The following is a 15,693-nucleotide window of genomic DNA, read 5'->3' as shown; positions in this document are numbered from 1 at the left end:
ACAATTCACTCTCTGGAAAATTTCTACCAGGGAGCCATTGGTTTCTCCCAACAAAAGTTCCACTTGCTATATGCAGTGTTCTGCTCTTGGCCTTTTTAAATATTTACTGTTCATTATTCATTGAGTTCTTAACAATTGTTTTGAAGCCAGATCACAGGAATAACCTCCTTACTATAGTTCTGTGAAGCAGGAGGGTAAGTTCGTTCTGACTCAGGGCACAGAGAAGTCTGTTTAGCTTATTTCATGAGTGTTTGAAATGGAGCTATCTGATCATATAATCTGGATTGCTTTAATTTCACTATATGCTTCAGGCATGAGTACAAGGGAAAAAAGAGACTTTATAGGCACAGTTTGGTTGTTGTAGGTATAGGTTGGTCTCACGTGTGTTTGTTTAACTGGGCATTAAATATGTTTCCTCTAAAGCTGTGTGTTGTAGTAATATATAAATATGCTGAAGAGTTGAAAAATACTAACGTCCAGACATAGGGTTGAGGTTTGGATAGTTTCTGTATTATTAGTCCCCAGCAGTTTTGTACAAATAGACAGTTTCATACAAGAAGTTCAGCCTTGAATCCACATCTCCAAAGGGGTATGGGGGGGGGGGAAGCCAAGATTTCCCATCTTGCAAGGCCAATAACTTGTTATTTAAAATACAAAATCCAAATAAATTCAATTGTTCGTCTGTAGCGCAGAACTTCATTCCCTTATGGACAGTCCAAAATAAACCAAAGTACAAATTTGCACATCCATGTTTAGAGCTGGAAAACTAACCATTTTAGTATCACACCATTGATACCCTGAACAAATATTTCATATAATCACATCAAAGATCATCACAGTTCTCTTCTGGATAGAGTAACCAGCTCACTGCAGTGTTAGAGACTAAGCCATTTGCCCCAAACCACATAGGGAGTAAGTGCTAAATCAATGTTTATTGAAAGATCTTAAGAGTGGACTGTTTACAACAGGGTCACAGGGAGTGTGTATTAAAAACACAGATTTTCATATCTCCTCAGCCTTCTGGGTTCCATCTCTCTTCATGCTTGAGCATGTCCAGTTTCCACAAAGTCCTCAGCTGACTGTATTCATGACCCTGCCTTATCACTAGCTAAACAAAGGAAGTTGTGGAGTATGGCTTGGGGAGAAAGTGTGACTTTTGCCTCTTATCCTGTTAGAGGTGCCTTTCCACAGGCCCTATAAATAACTTCTTGGTTATTCAGCAAACACCAAACATAGAACTGTCAGGAAAAGAACCAGATAAAAAACAATTCTGCTTCTCCTTCTGCCTTCTGGACACTCTCCTTCGTCAAGAAATATTTTATGGTTTTGCCATTCCTGTGAGGTCTCTTTCCAGTCCAGTTTCCTTGTGTTGTATGGAGGGTGACCACTGTTGAATGTGAAGAGAGTGAACTGGGGCCAGTCCGGATGAAAAGCACACAGTTTCTCACGAGTCAGGGACCAGCTTGGTGCGGTCACAGATGATGAACAAGGAATTCGGGGATTGTTTCCATGGCATTTCTGCTACAGTTAGTACTCACATGTTTCTTGTAAGCATATGTTTATGCAAAAAAATTTAAATTGTATGGTAATTTTAGAGATATCATAAAACTCATAAGTTTATTTTTGCTGAAGTATATAAAATAGGCAATATCATCATCCTATTTTATTTTAGTATTTTCATATAATTATAGGATATATTTCATGTATTTTCATATTTATTCTTATATTTAATATTTATTTAGTATTTTCATGTTCATATGTATATATGAATAAACATACACTTCCTTTATCCTCCAGTCTCAAATCATTTTAAGTATGAGAAAATGGAAATTAAACAAAGTAGAAAACTGTCTCATTAGCCAGGCACATGATTTTAATCCCAGCATTTGGGAAACAGAAGAAAATGCCTTGTCTACATAGTGAGTTCCAGGACAGATAGGGCTCTTCTCTCAAAAGTAGATATAAAGATAGGTAGATAGATAGATAGATAGATAGATAGATAGACAGACAGACAGACAGAATTGTTTCATGGTTGCCTTTCAGTTAAGGGGTCATAGCATTTAAACTTTAATATAGATTCCAATCTGTATTATTTCTGCTATCCTATGGTGTCTTTCATAACTTAGATATTTTAGATAACAATGATAACTTAGATAACTCACTTGTGCCCCAATTTAATTTTAAGTTTATATGTGTATATTTGAAGCTATAATGGATTACAACATACTAAGAAAATTGGGACTGTATAATACAAATAAAGATATTGCAAAATCTAGATATCTGCTTTCATGATGGTTTTTAATATACAAAACAAGGATCAGTCTTGTGATATAACAATGATATAAATAAAAAATGAAATAAGCGGTTTTGTAGATGTGGAATTCTTTTGTCTAGATCTTTTATTGAATGATCAAGCACTTATCTGACATCCTGCCCATCCTTCTGCATCAAAGCAGTTCATCCACTCTTGTCATGCCAGCATTTCTCTCGCATATTAAGTAATGTCTCTCTTTACAGGAAGCTGAATGGATTTTTCCATTATGAAGATAAGCACAATTCATGTTTTCTTCTGTATTCCCAGAAAGATCAATACTACAAATAAAAAAAAATGGCAGATTGCAGGATTTTTAGAAATACAAACAGATAAGGAAGCAAAGGACATGCATGTTTTGTTGACCAAACTAGAAGTTTGGGGTAAAGAAACAGCATCCTCATCTTTGAGACACTCCGTCAGCTTCTGAGTATACAGTACAACACATAAAAATCCCAGTGACAATCTAATACAGTGTAAGTCAAGGAGAAAGTCAATGCTAAGTACCTGGGGGTCCAGAGGAAGAGGCACTTCATAATCTGACATGCCAAGCTGATCTTTATCTACAATTCACCTTGGGCGAGTATTGGAAGTATAAAGTAAGTTTAAAATAATCAGAGAGGAAATGGGAAGTTCTTATAGAGTCACAAGCTAGAGGCACAGCACAGGGAAAATCTCAAGGAAATGTAAGGTGGCTAAATCCTACAGAGCTGGCTCCAGGTAATAGATTTACACTAGACTATTGGATGGTAATTGTCCACAAGCCTGTATCTATTCTCTGAATCACTGTTTACAATGACAGACAAGGAAATATGATAAATCTCCTCGGCTATCAAATGACTGAGGTCTATTCTGTTTTAAAATCAAATTCCAAGGAGGAAAAATTGGTAAGACATTCACAGATAAGCAGACAAGAAAGTGGCAGAAAGTAGTAACTGTGAAGAAATAAAACAGTGACGAGAAGCGAGAGCAGGTGTGTGCCAAAAGGAGCCTACGGGGATAGTTTATTCTCAAAACACAAAAGAATAAGATCAAGTTACACACACACACACACACACACACACACACACACACACGAGAATGTAGAAAGAGGAGAGAGAGAGAGAGAGAGAGAGAGAGAGAGAGAGAGAGAGAGAGAGAGAAGAGAGAAAGATTAGTAATAACAATGAATGGGAAAGTTATAAAAATGAATGAAATCACTGCTTACATAAGAGGAGGAGAAGGGGGAGAAAGTAAAACTGCCCATCAGGGCTCTCTGGTTAGGAGTAGGGTACACGTGACCAGCAGCTACAAGCCACAGTAGGGTAGAGGCATCTCTACTTTCAGGCAACTGTGTTCAACAGGAAACTCTGGGAGTCAAAGCTTTAAATAATGCCTTCAAGCTGAACTTCCACGGACTTACACATTCTTGTGAAGAACTGAGTTATCTTCCCACATCCAGTTTTTCCTGGAGTTCTGGCGTGATAATCCAATCCAACGGATCGAAGTAATCCTGTCTGCAATGTATTCCTGTTGCAAGTATAAATCCATAACATGGTAGGTAAGTCCCTCCAGAGCACTGTACAATGACAGAACACAATTTCGTGATAAAGCCTTTGGCAAACAACTAGAATTATGCATCTGTGTTGGTATAATGGATCGTGTCTCATGTCTAGGATTTTGCTAATTTGAGTTGTTTGAGATATTAAAACATGTATGGAGCACTTGAGAAATTGTATTAAACAGGTAATATGTTAGTCTTCCTAGGGTATTTATAATGTATGTTTATATTCCCTAAATATTGAAGATTTGAGTCCTCAGAAGACTTCTAAATATGATTCAAGTGGGGGGAGGGAGGTGGAAATGTATCCACTACAGATGGCAAGAATTATGTTGTTGGTGAACTTTCCTATTCCTGAGATTAAGTTCTTGGAGTGTATTGATTGTTAATTTGTTTCAGTTGGATGGATAAAGAGAACTAAAGATGTCTTTCTCAGAAGAAATAGCAAATAGCATGCATCTGCCGTTCCTGATTTACATTTTCCTATGCTTTCAACTTTTAGATAGATTCTCACTGTGTGACCTAGAATGGCCTCAAACACGTGAACCTAGCCTCATCTATAACTACAGAAACTGATTTATCTTTTCCTGCCTAGTTATAATTTACTGTTTTTGTTTGTTTGTTTAAGTTAGGGAATTTCAGTTTTATAGAGTACATATATTCAGGTCCTGGCGTGCTTCTGGTGCAGATAGATTGACTATTAGGTGAATGGACAGTCTCTTAGAAAGAAAAGCAAGGGGAAGTCACATGCTCATTATGCCTATATGCATCCCAGAATAGCAGGGAAGAATCTACTTTTGGAAAGCAATGACAACCATTGGTTTGAGCTAGTGGACAGACTGTGACACTCAGAATATCATGCCACCAGAGGTACTGTGTGACTCTTGCTTCCCTAAAATGTGAGCCACCCACCACCTTTCCACTAGCCCATCAGTTGCTGATCATTTCTTTAAGACATATCCATACAGACATGTATGTACATTGCCCAAGTTGCCTCTCTTTGGGATTTGATAGAAAGATCCAACTGATATTTAACTTTAATGTCTTCTCAAAAAGATATTAATTCTTAACTTTAATCTCTTCTAAAAAATGACATCTTCATTGTATTACAGATTTTCATGCAGTGTCGCCTAGACTAATGGGAGGCAGGGCATGCTCCTCATCTCCAGTTTATCTCTTCATAACAGAGTTGACGTGCTAGGGCACTCCCATTTGGACTGAGGCAATTTATTTGATTAATTTAATTTTTAAACTCTGTGAGCCTGGGCTTACAGCATGGGGCAAACTGGAATAAGTGTGATGGGAGCATCCTGAGCAGACTCATCCTGTCTGACCTAGTGTCCACTTTCACTATTAGGAAGGTCCACAGCAATCCAATATTATTGAAACACTTTAGCGATGCTCTGTCATAGGCCTGGATTGAATAATCTCTTCAGTTCTTACCAAGCTTCCTAAACTTTTCAGAGGAGCACACGGTGCAAACCATTAAGAAACACATGGGGAAAAATAAAGCAATCCAGTGTTTCCTGTGCAATCTTTCCCCTTAGCGTCCCCAAATGCTTGACATGGGACCGTCATTACCAGAGTGCTCTGGCTGGTGATCTTCACAAGTGTGGCATTCTGCTCAGTGCAATACTGCTTGCTCTCTTCCCATGTTAGGTTACGCCTGAAGAACCCGTAGCAACTGTCTCCATGGTATCTCCACTTCGTGGCACAGGGGCTGCACTTGTGCTCTGAAGGCGAGACAGAGTATGGGGTAACAAAATGTAACCAGAGCTTTTCCCACCAGCAGCGTTCTTGCTCAGGTAAGCCTCCCTCCAGTTACCATGACAGAAGTGCATCTCTTGGAGAAATGAGGTTTCTAAGCCAGACTTACCAAAAGTGCTCTTTGTCTTAATTTCTGAATGTCTAATCAACTCTTGGCAGAATTTCTTGGCCAATTGCTGCAGAGTAGCTGAGAGATTTTCTTTTTCAGCCAGTAGATACTTTTGCTGTGTGACCGCTAGATGCAGAAATGAGATAAATTACATCCAGGTCTCAAGGTCAGAAATATGATGGCAGGATTCTTGAGTGAACTTTCATTTCTATAAACCTGCCTGTAGCTAAAGAGTTCACCACATACACAAAACCCGATGAACACTGAAAGGGGAAATAAAAAGGGCTGTGTAGAGTGTGTGAATCGACTGGCTGTGAGAGTCCCAAGGTGAAAACACGTGACTAAGACAGCTGTTCCGATATTTCCTGGACAGGTTTCTAAGCAGGCTTTATAGAGATGAGAAGACTTGGGTTTTGTGTTCTGTTCTACATATAATACTGAATTAATCCATCTAAAAATGTCTGTTCAGATGGCTGTTCTAACTGTATAGAACAGCTGTTCTTAACCTATAGGTTGTGAACCATTGGGTCAAACATCCCTTTCACAGGGGCTGCATATCAGATATCCTTCATATCAAATATTTACATTATCATTCATGAAAGTAGCAAAATTACAGTTAGGAAGTAGCAATGAACACAATTTTATGGTTGGGGATTACCATAACAAGAAGAATGTGTTAAAGGGTCATAGCATTAGGAAGGCTGAAAACCACTTGGGTAGAAATTCAGGGAGCTACATAGACTTTTCAGTCTGGTTAATTTTGCTGCATGGTTTCTAATTTGCAAGTTCTTTTTGAAGCATTTTAAATTAAGAATAATAATATACTGACTAAAATATGAAAAAATAATGCATATTATATTTTACAATGTCTAAAATGCTATTATATCCATGCAAACAATATAAGGAGTAACAGATTCTAAAACATGTTAAAAACAGGAAAGTGAACAAATTAGCAACACTTGGATTATGACATGACCTTATAAAGTCTTATAATTTAGATAGTCATGAACAGAAAACGGATGTGTCAATAAATAAAATAAGATGGAGTAGATTTTATGTAGAGACTAGAACAAGCACTATTTCATATAGGACGACACAGGCTTTATTTTTGAAATTAGGAAAGTTCTAGATTGCTCAGGCCTCAGATTAATCAAGGCAGGGAGGGAGATAGAACGATATCTTAGACCCATAGTGAGGAGGAGCTTAAATTCTAGCGATACATTCGGAAAGTAATTTTAACTAAGGAAAAAAATTAAAAGTGATTCGAATGGGGCGGGGAGGAGAGTCCTCTCACTTCCGAGTTTTCCTCCGATGAGGTTCTATCCGCAGCAGGATTCAGGACAATCAGAGCGGATGACAAAGAGAGGCGCAAAGACAGTTAGGAAGCTTAGTATAATACATCAGGAACCCGTGGCTATTGCTTTCCTCAGATCAAAACCCTGGCAAGGAGCCAGTACTTACACATGATCCCCAGAGCCACGAGTCCAGCCACCAGCCCCACGGATGAAATCAACAGAATTAAAGCCGTCACACGCCACCAAGAAGAGGCAGGTTCAGCTGTGGGAGCGCAGAAAAGATGCAAACGGAAGACTGTCAGGCTATGCTGGGCTTCTCAGGATGTCTGAGTATATCATAAACAGCATGGCAAGCTATGTGTGAGAGAGCAAAGTTACCCATCCTTGGCACATGGAGGCAGGAGGATCGAGGGTTCAAAGCCAGCCTTAGCTACGTAGCAAATGCCGTTCAGTGCCGGTCTAGGCTATATGAGATCCTGTCTCAAAGTCCAACAAAACTTGGGCTAGTAATATGGGTTAGCATCTTAAGCCTGACAACCCGGGTGTGAGTCCTAGAATAGAGGGTGGAAGGAAAGAGCCTACTCTGATCTCACCTGCACTCCATTAGTGACCATCGACGACGAGAATGACCTGACTTACATCACCGTCCGTCTCTCTTTTCCACTCCTACTCTGTCGATTCTTAGGATAACTGTCTGCCAGGGCCACATGTATTTGGTTTTGTTGTTGTTGTTTTTGTTTTTGCTGTTGTTTGGGTTTGGGTTTTTATTTTGTTTTTGTTTTTGCATCCCTGTGTCAATTCGTAGCGTTGGCTTCTACGGGCTGAGTAAACTGAGGCAGGCAGCTGATGGGGGTCGGTGCTTAAAGCTGCTGATGGGAATCAGTTCAGATATTGACAGAGTCTTCTACCTAAGGCAGCCAGTGATGAGAGAAATCAGTCAGTAGACTTCTCTCTGAGGGAACAGAGAAAAGCGGTTGGTCCTCCCTATGGCCAGCAAAAGTCTAAACACTTTTAATGCTTGGCGCCAGCGAGAAAGAAATGAAAAGACAGAAAAATCATATACACATGTATACATACATGCACACTGGGCAGATGAAGCAAAAGACAGAGTGCAGTAACTTCATACATATACATTTATACATACACGCAGACAGGCAGACAGACATATACATATTCACACATAGAATGGGTGGAGCAAAGCCTCAACAAGCAGGCTCCAAGCATTTCATATGTACAGATACATAAATATATCACATAATTGGTGGATGCAGCTAGCTCCAACACACACCCACATAAGCTTTACATATATACATACATACAGATTTAATGGATGGAACAAAGTTCCAACATATCTCTACACAAAACTTTACACATCTTCATACATACACACAGTTGATGGATGGAAGGAACAATTGTCCCAACAACTTTATTCTTTCTTCCATGGCTTATATATCCCAGCAAAATCTTTCAAGCAGTATAAAATTACAACAGGATTATACTCTAGCTTTCTTCAGGAGAATGACTATGGAGAAAGTGTGTTCTCCTATACCTTTACAAGAAATAACATTGCACAGAATAGGTAAAGAAAACAAATTATTCCCAAGAACCCACGTACATTTGTAACCTAGCAACTTGTTATACATTAACAAAGTGTAAGCAAGCAAGGTAGTTTTCTCAGCCAGTTTCTCTCACTATCAGGCAACAATTTGCGTTTACAAAAATAAGATTTAATTATTTTATTATTTATCTTTACAAGTAATCTTATAAGAATCTTAAAAGAATCACAAATCTAAACTTTTATATAAGAATTTGTCTTATCACCGGGCGGTGGTGGCGCACGCCTGTAATCCCAGCACTCAGGAGGCAGAGGCAGGTGGATTTCTGAGTTCGAGGCCAGCCTGGTCTACAAAGTAAGTTACAGGACAGCCAGGGCTACACAGAGAAACCCTGTCTTGAAAAACAAAAAATATCACCAGTCCAGCCTCAGCGAGAGTCACGTCAGCCAGGGCTGCCATTGTTCTTGTTCCCGGACCATAAAGGGTCCCTGCTTCGCTAATAACAGTGTGCCTTTCTAAACTTCAGATTGTTCCCTAAGGTTCCTTACATCAGAAGCAGTAGCAAAAACATCTTAACCTTGCTTCACTAACAACGTTATTTTTCCCAATGATTTCTAAGGGTGGTGGTAACTGTTGACAATCTATGCCTCTAAGTTCTTTTCTAGGCTCGTGATTGAATCACTAATTTGAGGGAGCAGAAATGCCTGCAAGAGAGCAAGCATTATTTTGTAAGTGCCAGAGATGCTGGCCAGTGAGTTTTCATACAGTTCTTAGATTAAGAGGGACGTGAGGAGACCTCCTTAACAGCATGGAGTCCTTAGGACATGGGGTCCTCCCTGCGCCACACCCATTGTGGCTGTGCTAACCAGTGGGCCACATTCCATGACTTCTAAAGCCACCTGTCATTCCTCCTACACGGCCCTCACCATCCCTGTTCTCCTCCACAATTACTTCCATAGGCAACTAATGAAGAACTGTGTCTTCCGCTGTTTAGAAATTTAATGTTGTTTTTAAAAGGATAAAAAAACCATTTTATGTTGTGTATATGTTTACTTATGAAATGTTTACATATTGAGCAACACCCAATAACTGTATATCATTTAAACAGAAAAGAAAGACTTCAGATTATAAAACACTTCCCTCTAGATCATTAAAAAAGAACCTCGTTTTTTTTCCTAAGTAAGTCATGCTACAAATGTATTCCTTTAAAATGTGAAGACTTTTGTGAGATATTTGAGGTTGCAAGCTGTCCTTCCCTTTGTCCCACCAGCTTCTAAGCCCCGAATATTGCATTCTAATAACATTAGTACAACATTCCCTCTTCTGCGTTTACTGCCTTGTATTCTCACTATGTCTGCAGCAGCTTCTGTAGGCCCCATGTGCATGCTTCAGAGAAAGAATATCATTCAGGGAAATACTACATTTAAGCAGTAGGAGAGAGACAGAGAGTAGGAGTGACCTATTTCCCTAATGTCCAAATATTGCCTAGTGACCCTTCTTACCTGAGCTGAGAGCTTGTTTCCGGGGCTTGATGTTTAAGGTGATATACCCATCTTCATCCTGCATGGCTCCCCGTGAACTGCGATGAACTCAGAGCTCAGTGACTTCTGCAGAACTCACCCAGTGTCCACTCTTACAGTTTCAGTGCCTGCCAGCGTGGGCTCCTTCTCTCCCCGGGGGTGTGGAGCCATGTGTATCAGAACACTTGGGTTTTGTTTGGCTTTGTCTTGTTTTCCAGGAAGCCCTTTCATGGATGTTCAGAGATACGTGGACTTGAACCTAAAAACAAAAATAATAATAACTTGTGGTGAAAGAGTAGATGCGGGGCTCATTTCCTGCTCTCTTATCTTCAACTCCAAGTGAAGGGATGTTCCGTCATGTGGGAGTATCCTGTCAAGCGACAAAGTTCACGCTTCATCTTAACCCGAGGAAAGCTCAAAATACATCAATTAAGCTAACTGATTCCTTATAAAAACTCCTGGATAAAAATACCAGTAGACATACAGAATATATTGTGTCTTCAAATCTAATATCATTTGATTAGATCTGGTGTGAAATTAGACACTTGCAATCTTACATTAGAATGTATCTCTCATTTTTTATTAGATATTTTCTTTATTTACATTTCAAATGTTATCCCCTTTCCACATTTCCCCTCCAAAAACCCCCTATCCCATCTCCCCTCCCCCTGCTCACTAACCCACCTTTTTATGACCTAAAATCTTTCATTCAATATAAGCCATTTTATTTAAAAAAAAAAAAAACTGCTCAGGGCAGACTGCTTAGTCCTAGACACTGAAGGAAAAGAGAATCAAGTAAATACAAAACTCGTGACAATATATTTTCCTTAGATAATATTTGCACTTTGAAATGAATTTCTTGCATTAAAAAAAATCTAGATTTCAATGACACGTTTTAATTGTGAGTGTGGTTTTGCAGCAACAGAACTGTTTGCAGAAAGAGGGATGCTGGTTTCCTTTTAATCACAATGCAATAAGTATTCCATCATTGAGCTCTATAGAAATGGGTTTTAAATAATTACCTTGGTCTACAGTGACAACAGTTACAAGAGCGCCATTCAGAGCTAGCATGAATATTATTATTCTAATATTATATGAATAATATTATATTATTGCAGGAATATTGGTGAGGATGCTGCCTGTCTTATCAGTAGTTTAGCATTTAATTTTGTTGCAGGTAATTTCTCTAAGGCTGGTGACTTTCAAAGCTTTTCTTTCTTTCTTTTTTTTTTTATTCGATATAATTTATTTACATTTCAAATGATTTCCCCTTTTCTAGCCCCCCCCACTCCCCGAAAGTCCCGTAAGCCCCCTTCTCTTCCCCTGTCCTCCCTCCCACCCCTTCCCGGTTCCCCGTTCTGGTTTTGCCGAATACTGTTTCACTGAGTCTTTCCAGAACCAGGGGCCACTCCTCCTTTCTTCTTGTATCTCATTTGATGTGTGGATTATGTTTTGGGTATTCCAGTTTTCTAGGTTAATATCCACTTATTAGTGAGTGCATACCATGATTCACCTTTTGAGTCTGGGTTACCTCACTTAGTATGATGTTCTCTAGCTCCATCCATTTGCCTAAGAATTTCATGAATTCATTGTTTCTAATGGCTGAATAGTACTCCATTGTGTAGATATACCACATTTTTTGCATCCACTCTTCTGTTGAGGGATACCTGGGTTCTTTCCAGCATCTGGCAATTATAAATAGGGCTGCTATGAACATAGTAGAGCATGTATCCTTATTACATGGTGGGGAATCCTCTGGGTATATGCCCAGGAGTGGTATAGCAGGATCTTCTGGAAGTGAGGTGCCCAGTTTTCGGAGGAACCGCCAGACTGATTTCCAGAGTGGTTGTACCAATTTGCAACCCCACCAGCAGTGGAGGAGTGTTCCTCTTTCTCCGCACCCTCTCCAACACCTGCTGTCTCCTGAATTTTTAATCTTAGCCATTCTGACTGGTGTAAGATGAAATCTCAGGGTTGTTTTGATTTGCATTTCCCTAATGACTAATGAAGTTGAGCATTTTTTAAGATGCTTCTCCGCCATCCGAAGTTCTTCAGGTGAGAATTCTTTGTTTAACTCTGTACCCCATTTTTTAATAGGGTTGTTCGGTTTTCTGGAGTCTAACTTCTTGAGTTCTTTATATATATTGGATATTAGCCCTCTATCTGATGTAGGATTGGTGAAGATCTTTTCCCAATTTGTTGGTTGCCGATCTGTCCTCTTGATGGTGTCCTTTGCCTTACAGAAACTCTGTAACCTTATGAGGTCCCATTTGTCAATTCTTGCTCTTAGAGCATACGCTATTGGTGTTCTGTTCAGAAACTTTCTCCCTGTACCGATGTCCTCAAGGGTCTTCACCAGTTTCTTTTCTATTAGCTTCAGAGTGTCTGGCTTTATGTGGAGGTCCTTGATCCATTTGGATTTGAGCTTAGTACAAGGAGACAAGGATGCATCAATTCACATTCTTCTGCATGCTGACCTCCAGTTGAACCAGCACCATTTGTTGAAAAGGCTATCTTTTTTCCATTGGATGTTTTCAGCCTCTTTGTCGAGGATCAAGTGGCCATAGGTGTGTGGGTTCATTTCTGGATCTTCAATCCTGTTCCATTGATCCTCCTGCCTGTCACTGTACCAATACCATGCAGTTTTTAACACTATTGCTCTGTAGTATTGCTTGAGGTCAGGGATACAAAGTTCAGAGTCTGGTTAGATATTTCTTATCCAAAACGAATCCCCTATTGACATTTCTTATTTCCACTTAAATATCTATTTCCTCTTTTCTTCATTAAAAAAAAATGGTAACAAAAACAAAAGTCAAAATTCTTCCTTCACTATTTCCTGATGAAAACCTATTTTCAGAATTTAAGAAACACTCTTGTACAAATTATGTTTATTTCTTTTCAATCACATACTGATTATCTATGAGGCACTGACATTGGTGCTTAGCATTCATAGAGTCAATGTGGCACTGTAAGTTGGGGAAATAGACTTGAAATTTGACTAGATAATCTTGATTTTTGACATTGATAATGTTGTCCCCAAACCTACTACACAATAGTTCACACTTTTGTACCTTGTTCATACACAGTTATGTATGTTTTCATTTAATTTCTTCTCCCTTGTTTTAGTGTTGGGGATCCAACCCTAGAGTCTTGTGAATACCAGACCAGCACTTTAACCACCATGCTACCCGTCCTGATCACATATTTAAATCGTTGTTGTGTATCCCCAGAATGATGTGTTCTAGTGATTGACAGACATACAGTTCTCAGTCAATATTTGTTGACTAAATAGATGACTGTACATCTGGAAAGCTTTTTAAGACTGAGGATTTTCTATGTCACATTAGAAAGTAGCAGCATTTCTGCAGGTTTCAAATTCTTGCAACTCATTAAATGTCTTTCAAGTTTCAGTGTTTTCCAGAAGCATCATCTGTATTTATGGAAGAAGAATGGGAAATAGATCCCGGGATCTGAGAGATAAGGACAAGAAAGGAAGGTAGTCCAGTGACCTTGTGGACAGGACTCATCAAGATACAGAAGCACCATGAGAGTGTGGGAAAGAGAGGCATTGGCCACTGTGGACACTGCTGCATTGTCTCCAAATGAAATTAAAACGTTTTGTAGCTGGTGATCAGTATTTCCACTGTAAAGTCAATGTCCTTTCACCAGTATGTTCCAGTTCTTCATCCCCACCATCGCCTGCTCTCTGCCCCCACCCCTACCCCTCACTCACTCCATCCCCACCCCCACCTCCTCTCTACCTCTCATCCCATCCCTCACCCTTACCCCTCACACTACCACCACCACCATCACACCTCAGCCCCACGCCTACTCTTCATCCCACCCCCACTTCCGCCCCTCCCTTGCCCCCTCTTGCTCCTCACCCAGCTCCTCACCCAGTCCCTCCCCTTACTCCTCCCTTGCCCCGCCCCTTACCCCTTCACCCAGCCCCTCCCCTCGCCCCTCATCCCATCCCCACTCCTGCCACTCCCCTTGCCCTTCGCCCCACCCCCACTCCCACCCCTTCCCCAGCCCTTCCCCTTGCCTCTCGCCCTACCCCCCACTCCCGCCTCTCCCACAGCCCCTCCCACAGCTCCTCCTCTTGCCCTTCACCCCACCCCACTCCCACCCCTCCGCTTGTCCCTCACAGAGCTTAACCCCCTTTCTCTCACCCCAGCCCTGATCCCTAACCCTTTCCTCTCAGCCTCTAGCACAAAATTGTAGGTTCACCTTTGGCTTTTTTAACTTTGCGTGCACACACATGAAATGTTGATTATCTTCGGAAAATGACAGGATTTCCTGTGTGGGGAAACAAAGCATAATTAACATTCATTCCTTCATTTTCGGGAACCTTAAACATGTGTATTTTTAAGAAATGAGTTTTATTTAAAAGTTGCTGAATTTACACTAATTATGAAACAACTGAGATAGATCACTCGATTATGTAAGAGACATGGAAAAGAAAACACGGTGACCTGCAACCATCATATTAAGGTTACCTGGACCGTGCCGAAGAAATGCTAGGTGAAATGTTAATCGACAAATGTGTCAGATACAAATTCCAAAGACGGTCAAAAAAAAAAAATCACAAAGTATAGAAAGGAACAGGGAGTGGTTACCAGGCAAGGAAAACATCTGGATAAAGATGCCAAAGGTTGAGTAAGTATGGAATAGTCCAGTAAAAAGTCTGCACTCAAGCGTATTTTGGATGGTGCTTCATGCCAGCTTGAATTGAGATCCGAAGTGTTAAGTCACAGTGAAAGCCGCACTGCAGAGATGATTACCCGGTGCATGATCCAAATCTGTGTGTATGCATCACTGTGAATACCCCGGGCGCTGTCCTCTTTACTGGGACCAAATAGAACACAAATGCTGTGTGTGGAGGGCGGTGAACACACTAATAAACAAGCAGAGGAAGGCGAGCACATTTCCAGTCTCACCGTCATGCTGTGAAGGGGGCTGGGGAGGTGGCTCAGTGGGTAGAGTGTCTACTGCCCAAGCTTGCGGACCTGAGTTTGATCTCTAGAACCTGCTTACAAACCAGGGGCTGTGGTGGGTCTTCCGATAACTGAGACACGCCATATTCATACAGCCTATTGGCTAGCTAGCCTGTAGGTCACAGCTGGTGACCTATAGGATCTATTATAGCTCTTATCTCAAAAAAAGCTATAAAAGTAGATGGGGAGCTAGTGAGGAAGATGTTGGATGCCAATCACAGGCTTTAACCTGTATGCACATACAAGTCAACATACATGTACACATACTCATAGGAACATACCCATGTACCGTGCACAGAACCACACACACAGCACCTTGAAGGAAAATAAATCAGTGTGCTAGAACGTAACTAGTTGAAATCCTTGGGTTGGTTTCTTCAGGTCTCACAGAACTTCAGCAACTTCCATTTTAAAAATCACCTACATTAAACCAAACGGGTCTCACCTGTGGGGGGGGGGGCAGAGTGGTGGTGGCTTTTACAGTTTTTATCAATTATCTTTAATGTAAATATTCTTTTCTATTTTTATTTTTATTTTTTATTTTATTTTATTTTTTGATTTTTTGAGACAGGGTTTCTCTGTGTAGCCCTGGCTGTCC

General features: G+C 40.3%; 1 protein-coding gene and 1 long non-coding RNA gene across 3 annotated transcripts; one reads left to right on the top strand and one right to left on the bottom strand.

The window, feature by feature from the left end:
* Positions 1 to 772: 772 nt before the first annotated feature.
* Positions 773 to 10,332, bottom strand: Clec1b (C-type lectin domain family 1 member B). 2 transcript variants are annotated; one of them, XM_052175004.1, is made up of 6 exons: positions 10,081 to 10,328; positions 7,189 to 7,284; positions 5,728 to 5,853; positions 5,433 to 5,584; positions 3,714 to 3,820; positions 773 to 2,592 (listed from the first exon to the last, which is right to left on the bottom strand). In XM_052175004.1, exons 1-6 carry the CDS (start codon positions 10,142 to 10,144, stop codon positions 2,448 to 2,450), a joined length of 690 nt encoding a protein of 229 aa, XP_052030964.1. In that variant the 5' UTR covers positions 10,145 to 10,328; the 3' UTR covers positions 773 to 2,447. The 2 variants fall into 2 exon arrangements, with proteins under 2 accessions (XP_052030964.1, XP_052030966.1); XM_052175006.1 differs by lacking the exon at positions 7,189 to 7,284 and having other exon boundaries at positions 10,081 to 10,332.
* LOC127679288 (uncharacterized) lies at positions 5,522 to 13,729 on the top strand. The gene is made up of 2 exons (XR_007976728.1): positions 5,522 to 5,656; positions 13,504 to 13,729. It is a non-coding gene; the product is annotated as an uncharacterized LOC127679288 (long non-coding RNA).
* Positions 13,730 to 15,693: the final 1,964 nt, after the last annotated feature.

Source organism: Apodemus sylvaticus, chromosome 2 (assembly GCF_947179515.1).
Source record: "Apodemus sylvaticus chromosome 2, mApoSyl1.1, whole genome shotgun sequence".
Lineage (NCBI taxonomy): Eukaryota > Metazoa > Chordata > Mammalia > Rodentia > Muridae > Apodemus > Apodemus sylvaticus.
Note: the sequence above shows the minus strand (reverse complement) of the source record. Positions and strands in the feature narration are given on the sequence as shown.